The following is an 18,901-nucleotide window of genomic DNA, read 5'->3' as shown; positions in this document are numbered from 1 at the left end:
AAAACGCTGGAGCAGGCAACTTATCGACGGCAGCAATTTGCTGAATATAGGCGGAACATCGACGCCAAAAACATGCAGACGATACTTGCAGCTCGCAGAGATGGGACCTATATCTATCAAACATTTATGGAATATCTTCAGTTGCAGTAATGATTAAGTACTTGTTAAAGGGATTCTACCATTAAAAAACTTTTTTTTCTAGGTAACACGTCAGAATAGCCTTTAGAAAGGCTATTCGTCTCCTATCTTTGGAAGTGATCTCCGCTGCGCCGTTCGTTCGAAATACCGGTTTGTACCGGTATGCTAATTACTTATCTCGCAGCGATGGGGGAGTCCCCCATCGCAGGAGATGCGATGGGGGCGTCCCCATTGCTGCTCGAAAACCGACTCTAGTGCTGCCTCTGTCTTCTTCTGCATCCTCCCCTTCCTTCTTCGGCTTGACGTTGGACGCCTGCGCAGTACGCTCTGTTCGGCAATCTTGCAGTGTCGGCACTATGGCCGCGGGCATGCGCAGTACGTTCGGCATCCACTTCCTGCAGCCAGTGGGAAAATGAATGCACAAATGCACTCGACAAGCAGGATTCAAGCATTCTTTGCATTCACCAGTTATCCTTTTTGATGCAGATGTATGTGATGTGAGCAGATACTGAGAGTGCCATAGAACCCAGAGAGTACTATAAAGAGGTCTGGGCTCTATTATTTTCTCTTCGATTTCTACCTAGTATTTGGGCATATCTTTTAACTATTTAGTTCTAATGCATTTGGCGTTTTTGTTACTGGGCTTATTGTTTTCGAACAAAATGTGTTCCTTGCACAGGCTGTAGAACAAGGCTGGATTGGAAAGGTTATCACACATACCTTAAATGGAGAAACAAACTTTAAAAATGGCAGAGCAGATATTACAAGGCTCAGTGCTTTTACTTTATTGTTTCTGTAAATGGGATTGATGCTTTTAAAGGTCGCAGTGTGATTGCACCGTTGTGCTTCTCATCACCACAGCTTTCCCAACTTTCTGTTTATACCTGCTGAAAAATTGTACAGTTAGTGCCGAATGAATGCTTTTGGATAATTTTTCTTAATAAAAAACAGTGCCTTTGATTAAAAAAAATTCTTCCTGACAACGTTTTAACTGGTAATGTAAAGAAAATGTGATTGCCTTTACATCAGATGGATGGCAAATCAGTAAAACATGGCACTGTATTTTTTGTTAGATTTTTTTGATAGACTTTTGTCCTGAACTGGTCCAATAGAAAACTTGCAGTTAAAGAGAGTCTGTGCATTGTGCATGTAAAAAGTTATTAAAATTCAGCATAACATGTCAGTGCAAACACCAAAGGTCTAACAAACTAACGCGTTTTCGATCCCAAATGGATCCTTGACTATGATTGCACTGATTTTTTTTATCGCTTTTTGAACACACAATAAAGTAGCTTAATTTTTGATTATTTTTTTGTTGTGCTGGCCAATTTTTGATCTCTATTGGTTTATTATCAAGTCTACTGGTGCAATACACACACACACACACACATATATATATATATATATATATATATATATATATATATATATATATATATATATATAGTAAAATGTGCAATTCATTGCACAGTAGCGATTATATATTATACTGTATATCATGCCGTTTCCTTACATTGATATTCTATTCTTTGCAAAATATGGATTTTCAACATTTCTATGTGAAGTACTTGTTAAAATATTAATTTGACCTTGTGGATGTTGTTTTGCATGTTTGTGCTTTACATCATTATTTGTTCTGCTATGGTATATAAGGAAGTTAGACATCATCCTTGAAGTTGTATATTGAACATGGATTAGTCAGCCACATGCAGTAAAGATCTGTTTTCATCATTTGTGGCTGATCCTTATTGGTTGTGCCTGCATACAAGTATTCATTATCAGTGTCATATTCTAAAAAATATAAATGTCTCTCAGAGCAACATTTACATTCACAGGAGGCCTTATATGTGGTGGCAGTCGTGCATAACAACATTGTAGAAGTTAATGATGCTTTTTACTATCCAAAACTACAACCAGTACATTTTTATACAAACCTACAGTATGTGTAGAACAGAGAATCGTCAATGTATTGTCATACTTCTACCAGGTGTAGGTCTTACCTTTTACTAAAATTTGGTATACTTCTAATATTGAAATTGTTGAATTCTTAAAGGGGTCTTCCAGGCAAAAAATGTTTTTTTTTTTTTGTTTGTTTTTTAATGTCTGTTAGAGCTAATAATGGGTTAATAAATGTACCCATATACCTTTAGCATGTTTTGAGTAATTTCTGGGTGTCTCTGGGAGCTTGTAGTATCTCCTGCACTTGTTTACATGCTTCAACTTCCTGTTATGTAACTTCCACACTAACCCCTCTCACCTTACGCCCCCTCCTCTCTCACCCCCCCATACACCCCCTTCCTGTCTCCCTAGCTATCCTGCCCTTCCCTACCCACTCAGCCCAACCCCTGATGCCATTATACAGTATACTTACATTCCTGTGAGATGGCTCCTCCGTCTTTACTGATTCTGTAGGGCATTAATTCTGTTATTTAGAAAGTAGGAGGTGTGGCCAGAAGCGGGGGAAGTGACACTTCATGCCAGAAGACTGAAGATAGGTTTGTATGATGGGAACTGGCAAGAGTATTGGTGACACATTGTTTACGGAAATGAGGTCTACATTTTTCGTGAATATCATATGTACCCATTCATTTAAAAGTATTTATTCAGATGTACCATAAGTCTGAAGAATACAACAGGAGCCGTTTTTTTTTCTTTTCACAAATGAATCACATCAATGAAAGTCTATGGATCAGTAAAAAAAAGAAAAACAGTTGGCATCTGCCTGTCATGTGTTATTCACACCACCTGCAAATGAATGAATAGCATGGACCTCACTCATCCTTAGGGTCCATTCACACGGAGGAAAATGGTAAGGAATTTGGTGTGGAATTTCAGCGCTGAAAAAAGCCTCCCTTTGATTTCAATGAGTTCCTATTTCTGCTAGCAATGGAATCAATGGGAGGCTTTTTTTCAGTGCTGAAATTTCACACCAAATTCCTCACCATTTTCCTCCATGTGTATTGACTCATACACTCAAAATCAGTTTCATGTAACTTTCCTTTCCTAATTTCCTCTAGTTTCTCTGTTGCCAGTCAATTATACATTCATTCCAGTATTCATTTTTCTCTACGTTATTATTATTGTATATTGGATCATGCGCAAAAATTGTGTATGCTCTTTTTTAATAAGACCTATTATAGACTCAAGGGTCTCTTAAAATATTGCTAGATAAATATTGAAATTATAATTGATGAAGCTTAGACAGACAAATGTTACTCTTTTATGAACACTGTGGCAAGGGATTGCTTATTGGTATACATTATTATTGCTTTTTGCTATGTGATTTGAGCTTTCTGAAGGTTTGCTCTACGAGGTAAGGTCGGAATGAATGCTTTTCCAATGCCAAGCGTTACTCTTTTTAAACATGACAAAGCTAATAATGTTTTATAATCTGCTCTTTTGAATTTTGTTATGTTGTTTAAAATTGGTTATGCATTACTGGTTTATGCTCTTTGACTTTTACGTAGAATGGAAAAGTCATTGTGAATGAACGAAAAATATTATTTCCACTATTTACTGTCAATATGGGTTTTAGAAAGCAGAGCAATTTTGTTAAAGCTGTTTATATGAATTTGTGAATTTATGACTTTACATCATACAGTAGTAGCAATACCCCTGGATAAGGTACTGTAAGTGGCATTATGTACACGGATAGCTATCCACTTGTTAAAGGTGATACCTTGCTTCAATACAGATGTTCACTGAGCAAACTAATAAAAGGAAACTTATTGTGTATCTGTGAGATGAGCGTTTTTCTCATCAATTTCCCCAGCTACAACCTCTTATTACATTCTTACTTTCATGCTGACCTCAACTACCTGCACTTTATCACCATCAGATGGAAGGTTTCTACTTTTTTGAGAACAGGCGTGCCCTTTAGTATTGTTATTTTGGAGTTTTGTGTTCCTTGCCTCCTACTTAGAAATTACAGTGATGCTTTTTTGTATGTCTCTCAATGTGTGATAAAAGCAGGAATGGGCCGCAACACAATCGAATAACCATAACTTGCTTCATAACATTTAGGCAGTTGTGTAACTATTGTTCCCTCCAGCCGCACTTCATTCTTTTAAATACTCAGAAAACTATGGTATAAGGATAAAAGCTTCTTCAGCTAAATGTTCCATTCAATGTCATAGAATAGGAAAGGCCGAGAGCAAGAGCTTTAAGGGAAGATTGTGCTCTTCTCAGACCTGGCAGGAAAGAACTGGCTGCTCTCCATATAACATCCATTACCATTAGCAGTGCTGGGACATAACACAAAGGTGACTTCACGGGAGATACTCTGCAAGACCGTCCAGGGGGTGTAGGTATTAAAAGGAATGGAAATAACATTTCTGAAAATGTCTTCTTTTTTTGCATGTGTTATTAGAAATGCATTTTTCCAGATGCTGGATGACAGCAATACACAGATAAGTGAGAGAATTACTATAAAATTGTCCTGCATTTACTCACAAGTTATTTATAGCTGTACAAGGATACATTGATGGGATGATTGCAAACATTATGTGATGTAGGGCAGTATTGGGAGGCATGTCTTACAATCTTATATATTTAAAGAAATTGTGGCCATAAAAAGTAAAAGATTATGTTGGATACCGTGACTTGTTAGATGTGCTTCTGCTTCATTTGAGCAACGAATATTTAGAAAATTGCTAGGAAATAAAGTTCATTCCTTCATCACCGTAACATGATACACAGAGATAAAATATGCAAGATCGCCAATGAAGAAGGCAAAAAACTGTATGAGGCGCTTGGAAAAAGATGGTGCACTGTGTCAGTAGTTAAAGAACATTTATTACCCATCCACAGGTTAGATTATTGATAAATGTTAGATGGCAGGGGACTCCTACTATCACTAGTGAAGGGATCTTATTTTTCTTGTTCTTCCTTACCAGCATAACCTCAGCGGCATCTGCATGGAGTGGCAGTAAAATTTCTGTATGTTTCACCTGGACATATAAGTAGGTAGGATTTTAGGGCACACACCTACAATGTATACCTCTGACAGATGCCACTTTGTATGCATTCAGTGGCATCCGTAGCCCAAAGGGTTCCCTTTTTTTTTTTTTTTTTTTGGATGCCTCTATATGGGAAAAAAGAGTATGTTGTGATTTTTCCATACAGCAAGAAAAGAGGACATATTGAAATATAAATTTAACATATAAAACAACAAATGTACACTGAAAATGATGTGACAAAATTGACCTACAAAATCAGCCAATTAAAGGGGTGGTAATGCTAGCAATCTAAAATGTATGGGATTGTGTGGGGAGCTGACCTCGGTGGCCAGATTCGGGCCTCTAGGGAGGACAGGGCTACAAGTCTTCACTCCATTGCAATCCATTGTGGGCAGTTTGAATCATTATAAATGGCAGAAAGATGGGAAAGTCTAGCGTCTACATACTGTCTATATAAATGGGGGCCTGCTAGTCTCTTGTGAAAGAACATGACACGTCTGCGAATACCCGCATGCTTGTATGCCCATGTAAGTCTAAAAATTTTCTGAAGGGTTGATAGGGAAGAGGAGGACACTGGAGTTTGGAGCATGGGTAAAGTAACCACATTAACTGAGTGTACTCTACCTACGCAGGAGAGGGTAGAACAATAACACATTTTAACACAACTTTCAAGTGAACAGTATTCACTGTAGAGTCTTGCCCAGATAACAAAACCTCTTCTTGTTGAAGCAACACCAGAAGCAGAGCAGAATAGTCTGCAACATCAGTAATATGGCAGCCAGTATGCAGTAGAACTGCATTAAACAGGTCACAGTTGCACTGAGCTAGACAGTGTGTGTAGCCTGATGTAAATGAGGGTGGTTGGCCTTAAAAGTCAGTTTAGTTGAATGCATATATTATACGTCAGTCTGTACATTTTGCATTCTGAGAAGGAGTTGCTCATGTTGAAAACAAATATGTTTTTATTTATAAATTGACAAGTAGGCAATGAGCCATGCATTTAGTATTTTATGTCTGCTGTTCCTTGAAATGTATTTGTAACTATCGGTGAATCTAATCAAAATGAATTTAAAAGTTATTCATCATTTAAAAAGTCGACTTCATTTGGAGCAAATGGAAGTGACCTTTGGTTTGAAAAATATAAGTCTCCAAAAGAAGCATTTCTTTCCATTGACTTTGCTTCCAGTAAACCAATGCAGATATGCAAAGGGTAAAAACAGCATTATTTCATTCAGCAAATGTTTGGAGTTGAGACTAGAGCGAGACAGAAGAGCTCGGTAGGAGAAAACATAATGCCGCCCGATTTGTCAAGCAGTATGGCAGAGGATCATCAATATCCTCAATGTTCTGTGATGAAATTGTTCCTCTGTCCTAGGATCCAATGCTCCGAACATCACTTATATTTTCAATTACATGGTTTAACCTTTATCAAAGTCTATCAGGAATTAACTCTATATTGTATTAAAAACATGGCAGGTATCCGTTGGCACTGGCACAATCGTAGAAACACATTCTGAACAGCATGTATATTATTGAAAAATCTAGATTTTTTTAAATTATTGTTTCGCTTAAAATAATAATAGAATATAAAAGCAGAAAATTGATTATTTAAAATGTTATACCATCTGACAGTTCCTGGCATTTGCCTGGGAGCCCCAAAAGGATCTAAGGATTGGGGCGCGTCACAGAGGTTGGAATCCAACCAATTGTAATATTATGTCTTAGGGCCCAGTCATACAATGAAAATTGAAAATGATTTGTGTTGAACTTCTGCCTCCAATTCCTCTTTATTTTGTGGCCCTCCAGTTACCCACAATGAAATACTGAGGCAGAGCTTAGGCTTTCAACCATATTTTCTCCCACTCCCAGAAAAATGGGTCTGAGCTGAGGGTTTCATGCCATGGATATTTTTTTGTGTTCTGCTTCGATTTCTGCCTCCCATTGGAAGCAATCGAAAGCAGATTTAGGCTAAGGCCCCACGTTGCGTCAACGCAGCTTTTTTTGTTGCAGATCTAGAATGGCTATAAAAGGAATGGGAAATATATAGGAAGTTCTTTTACTTCTACCTTTTGCTCAATACACTTCTGGCTTTGGCTCAAAAAACCTCAACAAAATCTGCAACAAGAAAAGCTTTGTTTCTACAACGTGGAGCCTCAGCCTTAGGGTGGAAATTGGCGCTGATTTTTATGTGAAATTCACCTTAAAATCAGTGTTGAATACCACTATGTGAACATACACTTAGTATTATGCCATAGCATTAGAAGATGAGAGCAATTTTTTTTAAAATGTGAAGTTTATATAGTTACTGCACACAGACAACCTCAGATATTCTCACCTGAGATTGTTTTGCTTATATGTGCTGTGCAAGCTGTTTCTGGTATTATATGGGCTTTTCACACAGCTATCATTAATCTATACACTGCTCAATTTTTCATTATTATAAACTCACATAGGCTCACATTTACTAATAGTAAGACAGTGCAAATTTAGGCAGTTTGACAATGTGCCAGATTTATTACAGAGGTTGATGTAGGATGATAAATCTGCTGCATGTTTAGACTGCCTAGTTTATGTTTATGCCTATTAGTTGGCTTACTTCAGACCTCAATAATGTTTCTAATCTAAATTTTGGCACAGTAATGTGCATTTTGTCATGTAAGCCATGTCTTCTTTTCAAGTGAAACTATGTCTTTTTCTGTTAAGTCACTCCCTCATTTGGTTTAATGCTAAAAGAATAAAATGCCCTAATTTTAAGCACAATCCACATAAATCCTCAATACTAACTTGGACCCATTGTTTTGTATCTTCAGCACCTATTTTGCTGTTTCCATGTGCTTCAACTAGAGATGAGCGAACACTGTTCGGATCAGCCGTTCCGAACAGCACGCTCCCATAGAAATGAATAGAAGCACCTGGCACGTACACTTTGCCGGCGGCCGTGCTTCCATTCATTTATATGGGAGTGTGCTGTTCGGAACGGCTGATCCGAACAGTGTTCGCTCATCTCTAGTTTCAACTAATATGTTAATGTTTGCTGTACGCGAGGAATCCCATCTAGGTTCAAGAGTGAGGGTACCATCAAAAGAGCTGTTTCTCAGTTTTACAGATTATTTTTTATGCTACACTATAAAAGAACTGAAAAATTGTTTACAACAACAAAGTATTATAGAGATCGTCTAAATTTTAATTTTGTTACTAATATAGCCATTGTTATGGTATGGAAACTTAGTAGGATGAATGAAACATTATTTTGAGGTGCGCACAAAACTGCATTATAGATTTCAGTTATTGTGCAAGACAATTCAGTTTGATTGTTTTTGTACAAAAACATTTCACACTTATCAACTCTATGGCTACCAGACAATCATTAAGATTCCTCTTCTATAGCTAATTCAACCAAACACAGGTTGATGAATGGAATCCCATAACCAGGCCTTCAAAGTGATTCTTTCTATTGATGTGAAGCCATTACCGAAGCTCAGTATTGCCATATAGATTTTGCGTCAGTAGAAAATTAAGTTTTAAATTGCAAAGAAATAAGTACATCACACATTTCCACTCTGTGACTCAGTTTTCAGGGGTTACTTTAGTCATTTTCACCCATAACCCAATAAATTATAACAGGATGATAAATTGTTTGAAGGGACAAGCGAGAGGTTCATGAATCCTTCGACCTCTTTGAGATTTTGGCATCACGTTCATCAGCCACTTGGTATCCCTATTCAGGTAAATGGGATTGAGCTAAAATATTGAACTCCCTCTTAAACATTTCATTCTAGGACCACCCATTCAAGGGCAAATGCTTTTGTATTTTTCTTTTTTATTTAGAAGATAGTTATAGACATATGGCTGGATAATATGTAGCCTTCCCAGTTATTGTAAGAACATACATGTTTACTTTAGATGGAACATCCATCATGTTGGCAGCTTGGTTCCCACAACATGATCATTTAGTAGAGATGCCATAGACATGGATCCTATTGAAAAGGCTATGGTCAGTTAAGAAGCTTCCCCCAAACTGAAATTAAGCTCCGTTATTTGCAATGACCTTTTTCTTTTTGGTGAGGGGCAATGATAACGTGTTTATCTTGTAACCCAAATGATGTAAAGCTAAACTGCCAAACTCTTAATATAAAAGACAAACTAGCATCACTTGTCCTATGATAGAAAATAAATGTATAAGGAAATATTAGGTCTCTCTATCTATCGAGAGGTCATGAAATACTCAATACAGATGATGATGTGGCTATACCAAGCCAGAAATGATTGCATTGTTATTAGCACTTTTATGGAAGGCTTCATTTGTTATACAGACTGCCTATTATACCAGCTTCTAGCCTGCATTGAATGTCTGATATATTAATATGGCTGTTTGCAAATTTCATTCCTATGTGATGAATGCATGTATTATGCAGGGAAATGCTTAACAAGGTCAGAAGGGTCAAGGTTACCTTACTAACATATGCTCCGTATGATTAAACATAAAAAGTGTTACACAAATGTATTATTAATAAATACATCCATCAGGTTCAATTCTATTGCACATGAGATTTGTATAAGTATAGATACATATACATTGATAATAGGATAAGAATAATGATCAGGTAGAAATGTCTGTAACTGTCAAAATCATGGCCTTGCAGGTTCACTTTAAGTGATGGAGACTTGTAGTTTCATGCAGACTTGATAAATATCATAGTTAATGCTATCAGTGTCATAGAGCGGGTTATCTCCAAATATCAGTGAATTCACTTTTTTTTTCTTTTCATGCAATGAATTCTAATAATATTTACTGTAAAGTAGCTTTTACTAATGTTCCTACACTGTCTGCATACAAATAGATTATATTCTGTGGATGACACATGCAAAGGAATTCAAGAAGAGGAAAAGTTTTGCAAATCTGGCTGGATCACCAACATTCTTAAAATGAAGTGAGTGAAGAGTGACTACCAAGAGTGTCTCATGCTTGGGAGGACCTGTCCATTCCTGCATTAGTCCGGCAATCCATGTGATATGTTATTTCCACTGTATTAGAGCTGCAAGAAAATAAAATGCTTACTGTCGGGTTCTCCAGCAGAGGGACAATTTGGGATTTGTATATTGTTAAGGAACACTAAGTAATAAGCCGCAATTGTCCGAAGTGGAGAATCCCTTTAACTACTGTGGGAAAAGCAAATAAGAAAACTAAGAGGTAAGCGGTAGCTTTGCATAATAGTGAAGATCTGCACTGCATTTTCTGTTCATAGCTTTGTGACAACCTCTGTGGCCCTCTGGTAGACCACATTAACTCAAAAATGGCTAAATTGCTTTTTAAAATTACAGTAAAGTCACAGAAGGACAAATCTTGACCATAAGTTATTATATATATATATATATATATATATATATATATTATTTTGGGAGTAATTCTCTTTAAATTGATGTACACGAGGGCAATTATTACCTAACTAACAAAATGTTACATTTTTACCTTGCTTCTGCACAATATACGGTGATCTTAATACTAACAGACGGAGATATGCAATAAAATAGCTTTTTATATGTTATTATCAGTCTCGGCAGGTAATCTTTAGCAGCTGAAGGCTTAATGCCAGCCACAGTAGAGATATCTTACTATCAGCCTGCTGGTCTGATGATCCAGAGTACTCAAGGAATATTATTGAGCCTTATCCTTTGCAGTTTCAATCTAGTGTATGTCTGTAAAAATCTGGTGCATTTCAATTGGTTTCAGATCTCTATGTTTCTATACCTGTAGAAGAAACAAAGACTAAACACAGAACAAACAACATGACATTTTTTTTTTCACTTATTTTTACTCTCTTAGTTATTTTTTGTCCTAATTTCTTCAACTTTATAACTTTATTTTGCATTTTATTATACTGAGCAAGTCACCAAGGAGTCAGCAAGCTAAGGGTCAAAGCCAGAGAGACAAAGCAGTACCAAATCACAATCCAAAAGAGTGATAACAAGAAGTACCAAAGGTCAAAAGTCAGTAAATACAATACAATAGCAAAGAAAACCACTTAGCAAGGACAGAGTCACAATAGCCAGGAAACATGTGTGAGCTGATGACCTGTTTATAGGAAGTCCAGAACCCGCCCCAGACTTGATTGGTAGATAGGCTGTCAATCACACAGGTAAGGCTAAGATTAACTTTTTGAGGAGCAATGGGAAACAAAGGTGTAAGAGCTGGGTGTGGTGGAAAATTAATTACAGTGGTGAGAGAATAGAGCAGTGTTCAGACAGAACAACAGGAGCCTAAAGTAAGAAATCATAACTGAACATGCTTCCCGCACTGCAGCGTGCAAATGGAGTGTATCGCAGAGACCTGAACAGGAAAAGATGCTACACTGATGTAGTAATGACCAATAGATAGGTATTCTAAATACCAGAATACTCACTATATTCCTGAGCTTGACAGACATGCTTTTCAGACTTTGGCATAAGCATGTGAAGCCATAATAAGGCATTCTGAATAATATATTAACCTACATAAATCTACCTCCTGGCACTATAATTATACCATAGTTTTCCAGAATTTGCCTTTCAAGGTCCTAAGAAAGCTAAGCAACATAACAGGTAATGTAGTGATAAGGACTGCTGAGTGGTAAATACACCAAGTCAAACCCTCTGCTCGCTAACAAATAACGCCAATCAGATTTGGTTCTGGGAAAGCTTGATAGCATAGCATGTGGAGCTTGTGATATGACATTTATCTAAATAAATCCCAAATTTTGCCACATAAATGTTCCACATCATGCCAGATTTGACTTTCATGGTCCTGGGAAAACTGGGTAGCATACCACGTAATGCTGTATTAGGGACTACTGAATACTTCAGCATAGTAATGTAATATCAAACAAATCTCCCTCATTGCTCCAAAATCATGCCAGTGCTTGCCAGATATGCTTTTCAGGTTCTTGGGAAAGCTCCGTAATATATGAGGTACTCTTATAGTTATTCCTTGACTTGACAGATGTATCATGCAGGGTCCAATGAAATCTAGGTGCATACCATATTATTGTTGCAAATACTACATGTGTAAGCATATATGACATGGTTAGATAGTGTTGCCTTTCAGGAATATGGGAAAGCTTGTAATTAGCACAAACTACATAAAAACATACACAACAGCACCCCAACCCGTTCATGCCCTGGAGCTGCACCATCTCTATTACACTCAAAGGCACTTCATTATGGTATTAGAGTGAATAGAAGTTAAGCCCTATACTGCCCACCATAAGCCCTGCTCCTCCTAAACTTGTGATATCATACTAGTGCTTGTAGCCAGTGTCCAGCCAGTGGTGAGGCTGCACAGAGGCAGGAAGCAATGTCTGCCCAACCTATATGTCCAAGATTTCTGCTAAACTGATAAGAGCTGCCATTTAGTGGTTAATCCTACAGGCATAACTAGCATTGAACTATATTATGCATATTTTTCTTTTTATTTTTGGTTTTCATGGTTTGGTGTGCCTTTAATGATTTTAATAAACAGTTTCAGCAAAATTTAACTTTAATTTTTCTTTTTTCAAGAGTTAACAGGGTGGAAGTTACTATGTTCAGATTGCTACATGTTAGGGGGCGTTCACACTACCGTTGGTGTCCGACAGGTAGTGTCCGCTCAAAATCTGTCACGGACATTAGGAGCGGACACTAGCTGTGTCCGTGACACTTGTCATTCATTTCAATGGGCATCGGGTGCGTTGTTTTGCACTCCGTGCCCGTCCTTCCCTGTCCGCAAGTGAAGATGTCCGACTTCTCAAGCGGACAGAAAAACTACCGACGGTAGTGTGAACGCTCCCTTAGTAGTTCACAATACAGTTGGTGTCCACTCAGCAGTGTCCATGGCTATTGTCCGTACAAGATTTTAGCAACGGAGCCCATTCATTTCAATGGGATTTTATCTTGTGTCCTTTAGTGTCCGTTTGTGTCCTTTAGTGTCCGTTTACAGCCATGTCCGTTTGTTCAAGCGGACAAAAAAAATCCTACATGCAGCACTTTTCTGCCCCTTTGAAAAAACGGATAGTAAGTGTCCGTTTTTTTTAACATTGAGGTCTATGGGCAACGGACATATAACGGACAGTAACTAATAGCCATCAGTTACTGTCAATTTGTGTCCGTTATGATAGGTGTCCGTTTTTTTTTTTTTTACACAGACACCTTCTGAGTGGACACTAACGGTAGTGTGAACCCTACCTAAAAGGGTAGACAAATCTGTACAGCAGTCCTAACTAGACAACCACTATCCATGTGCACCTAAGGACATATGGGTGCCATAGATGGGGGTCTGTGAACCAACCATCTGTTACATTTTTATAGCTGATTATGTTGGAGGTTTCATTTAGAGAAAAGTTTGAGATGACCTCCTTAAACCAAGCTATACAATGACATCAGCGTGCAATATTGGCACATAATGACATCATACCATTATGTTTTTTTTGACTGAGAGTTGACACCATTTATTCCATTTTTAAATAAGCGACTTACGTAAATCTTAAGCCTAATTGTTCTGTAATAGAGAATGGTATAATGTTTCCATGAATCTTTATGGCTAGTCGTTTGCAACTTCCCATATATGCTACATAGCTTTGAAATATTACACTTTAAATAATTTTCAATATTAAACTGCATTATCTTTATTTACTTGCACACCACAAATGTAAGGCAGGATATATGCAAATCAGGTGTAGTCTTAGTCATTACATCTTTAAGGATATGTGCTCACAAAGACTGAAAATCTCTGCGTACATAGTCCACGATAACCCTGCTTCTTTGTGAGTATTGATTCAATAATACAGACATTACTCCACACTGCACATAGCCGTAACATATGTGAAAATGCCGTTTCTTTCATTCGATGCAAAAGCATTTCATGATTTAAACTGGTGGTCACATTTATCTCATGTATTGATTTCCTTCTAGGCAATAAGGTTGTTAGGAATTCACAAACCTGTAGGTATTGCTATCCCAAGCGTCCATCTGGTGCTTGGAGGAAAATTACCTCAGTTTACCAGAAACAGCTGTCATTGTGTAGTAGAACTTGAGTTGGCTCATGTAATGAGGAAATTGTGGAATGAAAGCACACATTGCTTGTTTTTATGTTTTATTCTGTTTTTTTTTTTTTTTTTATCCTGTTGCTGGCGACTTGGATTAGACGTACAGTGGCATGCTGAATGGAACAAAGGGATATTCAAGGACAAAACATGAATCAGGGTAATGGTTCTTTTTCATCATTGTTTCCTACTCTCTTTTTAGCAGACATTGGATTATTACCTGGTTTCTAAATTCTGTATGTAAAATGTAATTTCATTATATTTTAGTTTATGAATAGTGTAGACCTGGACAATTGTACTGATATTTGTAAGCTTTTCTCACTTAATAAGCATTACATTGCAGTTGGTGGGGTTGTGTTAACTTTTAATTAGTATTTTTTGTGCAGTTCAATAAGTCAGACTCCTCAAGGCTTGACATAGATGGCAGGCGACCATAACTGCTAGAAAATTTGCCCCATTTACCAATTCTGTATGTGCTTGCACACGTGCTTGATACATGGGATTACACATGATCATCTGTCGCTTAGTATATAGTTAACACTCAGTGTTGTAGTATGACCAGGAACTGTAGCAGGCAAAGGAGCTATGTCTGCTACATGCCTTCCAGGTTCTGGCGGTATTATACATCCAGAGCTCGGTACTAGGTGTAGGGCGACAGAAAATGTGCTAACTTCCGCAGATTAACCCCTCAGATGTCATGGCCTGTATTGATCATGGCCTCTGGGTGATTAGGGAACAAAAATTCCTCACCCTTCACCCCATAGCATATCTCGCAATCTCATTGCTAGTCCATTGGATTTCCTTTTCAGCCAAGCTGCCTTTCCCTATGGCACATAGGGAGCATTTTAGGAATTGCAGTGTTTGTGTTCCTGTTTTTCTAACTAGGCAATCGTGGCTTATTTTTTCCATGCACACCAGTCAAACTCTGCTTGTGTCTGCTCATCCTATCACAACTCTGAGATGCAGACCCAATTACAGCTATGCTTCACCATCCAGTCCGGGGTTGAGGTGGGGTATTTAAATTTGTCTTCAGCACTAGTCATTTGTTTGAGATTGTTTCTGAAGCTGGGCTCCTAGTGTTTACTCCCCGTACCATTCACTATGTTGCTGATCTCTTGGCTACTGACATTTGGCTTGCTCTCTTGGATTACTCTCTTTTCTTTTATTTGGTGGCAACCACGACCAGATTTGACTATGGCTTTGACTCAAATACATCTGTTTTTGTGTTTCCGCACCTTACTATTTTTACCTTGACTTGTTTATACTCTCTTGGCTCACCATAGTGTTACTAGTCTGGTTCTCTTTGCAAGTTCGATTATTTTCTAGTACCAAGTTTGACTTTGCAGCCTAGGACCTGAACAACAAATTCCTACCTGCCTTGTGGCAGACTCTGTTAGAAACATCATGGGTACCTTAGACTCTGTGAACATAAATGGTATTGGTTTATAGATAGCTTCTTACTTGCCAATAGTAGACCTTATCTGTTTCCTGTGGCATTACGGAGAATTGCTTAAGTATGCTTATGTATTCCTCTATGTGTTCTTTCATTTGTTTTCCATATGACTGATAATAAACCAAGTAAATGATCTAGCTCTATGAATTATCACAGTTTTTTTTTTAAAAAGGACAAATTGAAATAACCAGGTCAGTTTCCCAGAATAGCATGACAATCATATATATAGCTTAAGATGTTAAAGACACATTTTTGGATCTTAGTTCCATATCTATACAATATCACAAGTCATAGCATCCAGCAACAGTCTATAAGTACTTTTAAGTTTTGTTGTTATTAGAATGATTAATAAATAAGATCTATTACAAATATTATTAGCCAGAGAAGAAAGGGTGAAGATTGTTCTGGAAATGATTGCAGATGGATGAAGAATATGATAATTGTTAAGGCAGTCCATACGCTTTTCTTTAAGATGTTTCAGCAGCACGGTCCTCGTGGTCTCTTGAGCTGTTCTTCATAGCCCTCTCAGCAGTTTCCCAGCCGTATAAAAACATGTGATGTCACAATGAATTGAATTTTCCTTTTCATATTCAATCACTCTGAGATTGTGCTTGTCCTCATGTCTTGATGATGAATTGGAACCGTATTCCAGCATGATGTGATTGCCAATCAGAATATGATTATCCCTTTATTTTTGACTCCCCTCTTATCCAGTACTTAAAGCCACATGTGACGCATTCAGAATCCCCTGTTGTTAAGATTGTTTTTGTTTATGCAGTTTGCTAATGAATTCTGTACTACAACACAAGCTACAGAATGTAAATAGCGCAATAGTGGCTAAATACTTACTAATATGCTCTTTGTGTCACTGTATACGGTCAGCGAGATGGATATTTAGTACAGGTCCATCTAATCCAGTCTATTATGCCCTAGTATTGATCCATAAATCCAAAAAGCAACACCTATAGTATGAGGCGGTTAATGGTAACAGTAAATCCCTAGGTTACTTAACCATCTCAAGTCATATAGTGTAGATAATATATAATCCTCTTCCTTCCAGATTGAAACTGAAATGCTTCTTAACTTCGTAGAGCAAATCTACTATCACCACATCCTATGGAGAAATCTTCTGTAGTTGATAGCTTTATTAATGGCTAACTTAAAAAAATGATGACATATTGCGAGCTATCGGGAACTACTAGAATGGTCTCTTCATCAGGCTGGTGTAACACAATGTCTGAAGGCAGGCATATTTATACATATTTATACATATATATTTATATTTAAATATGCTTGCCCTCCGGTGCCGGTATCAGCGTAAATAACATTGTTTATTATGTTCCCTCACCTCTCCTGGGGCTCTGATTATTATACTCGGAGGTCTGAAAAGACCCCCGGGTATAATGATGGCGGTAGTGGGATCGCGGCCTGCCCGGACCTACTCACTGCCGGCCTCCGCGGCCTATAGTACAAGGGGAAGCGGGGGCGGCAGTGAGCAGGTCTGGGGAGGTAGGTAAATAGGCCGCTACCTGCTGGAGATACTCCAGCAGGTAGCGGCCTATTATAAAACAAAAAAAGAAGTTTTATACTTACCGATCTTGTTGTTGCTCCCGCCGCCTCCGCGATCCTCTTCCTTCTCCTGCAGGCTGACGTCTGCGTAGGTAGCATCACTAGGCCGCCTACGCACGCTGATACGTACTCAGACGTCTAGGTATCAGCGAGCGTCATCACGTGTGACACCGCCCATGCTGATACCTAGACGTCTGAGTACGTATCAGCGTGCGTAGGCGGCCTAGTGACGCTACCTACGCAGACGTCTGAACCAGCGCAGAGAGAAGCAGCTCTCCTGCGCTGGTTCAAAGTAAAAAAAAAAAAAAAAAAAGTAGTAAAAGAAAAAAAAAAAGTCGCCCGTGCGCCGCCCCCCTCCCGTGTGCCGCCCGAAGCGGCCGACATACAAGCAAAATAAATGTAAAATAAATGTGAAAAATTTACAGACCTGATCTTACGTTTGGGATAGAATACACCCTAACTCCAAGGAATCTTACACTGAAATCCTGAACCTCATCACATTTATGGATCCCTGACCCCCAAGCTACTTCCTGCAACCTCTCACCTGTGATATCATAATTTCCTTTTGTTGGAAATGTAGGGTTTTTGCTTAGCAAGCTCTTGGATGATCTGGTTGTAATGGAATTGCTAAAGGCGCAATTCTCCAGTAGCTGCTAATAAACCCTGGAGGAAGGGGCACAACAAGACAGTGAGCCCTAAGCTGAACCCACCACTGCCCCTACCTGCTTGCCTCACTGCCCTAGGCAGCAGAGAACAACTGGTTGACAAAGCCCTTCCTGTATAGGTAACACCACAGAATGAAGAGAAGACAAACAACAAAGGGAGGTCAGCTAGCCAAGGGTCCAATAACAGTGGAGCAATGCAGTACAGGTTCAAAATATAAGCGAATGGTCAAAATGTAAGCCAGAGGTCAGAGGTCAGTAATACAATAGTAGCAGACAGAGGAGCTAGCAGCAGTGTCGGACTGGGGTGTCTAGGGCCCACCAGTGGAATTATTTCTAGGGGCCCACCATCAGGATCCCTGCAAACCAGCGATACCAAGACAGGGCGGTTGAAGGTAATAACATATGCTGCTCTCCCGCCATACAATGTGCAACACTGCACTACCTAAACCTATTGCCACATACTGTATGGAAAGTGAACAGCGTGGTTCCTAGAAATGTTACCATTACCTATAGCCGCGCTGTCCTGGAACAGCTGATCTGCAGAGGTCCTGGCTGTTGTGTCATCACAGATGTAATATTGATGGTCTATCCCAAGGACAGACCATCAATATTATAAAGATGGATCAATCCTTTAAAGATTTGTCCAGGAATTGGAGCGACCCATGTGCTGGGAGGGAGGTGTAAAATAAAAAATAAAATAAAAAGCGCCTTCACCTGTTCCTGTTGCTCCGTTGTCCGCTGCCAGTGTCCATTCAGTCTCGCGCCGGTGCCTCCATGCCGGGAGTCCTGCACCTCATGGGACCACTGAAACCAATTAGGTCTCATTTCTGGAAATCCTGTATCTAACAGACACAGGCGGGGACAGCGGAGTGCTGGGGACAAAAGCTCAATGAAAAACACTGTGGAAAAAAAAATATTGAGATTCACTGCAATTTTTTCCCACAATGTTTTTTTAGCTGCATCTCGCTGTTGCGCCTAATCCTTAAAGAGGACCTATCACCATCTGGGGCACATGAGGTTTAATACACCGCTAGAAAGCCAACAGTGCGCTGAATTCAGCGCACT

General features: G+C 38.7%; 1 protein-coding gene across 2 annotated transcripts in view; it reads left to right on the top strand.

Annotated features, from left to right (window-relative positions):
- Window positions 1–18,901, top strand: part of TMEM132E (transmembrane protein 132E) — a 391,321-nt gene that overhangs the window by 40,865 nt on the left and 331,555 nt on the right. The window contains exon 1 of one of the 2 annotated variants that reach the window (XM_075264861.1): window positions 13,743–14,309. The exons of the other annotated variant lie outside the window; for it this stretch is intronic. Within the exon in view, the coding sequence (XP_075120962.1) occupies window positions 14,270–14,309 (40 nt within the window). The 5' untranslated portion in view covers window positions 13,743–14,269. Of the gene's footprint in view, window positions 1–13,742; window positions 14,310–18,901 lie in introns of those variants that run through there. 2 annotated transcript variants of the gene reach the window in all.

The sequence above is a fragment of the Leptodactylus fuscus genome, chromosome 2 (assembly GCF_031893055.1).
Source record: "Leptodactylus fuscus isolate aLepFus1 chromosome 2, aLepFus1.hap2, whole genome shotgun sequence".
In the NCBI taxonomy this organism is placed as follows: domain Eukaryota; kingdom Metazoa; phylum Chordata; class Amphibia; order Anura; family Leptodactylidae; genus Leptodactylus; species Leptodactylus fuscus.
This window is presented reverse-complemented; position numbering and strand designations above follow the sequence as displayed.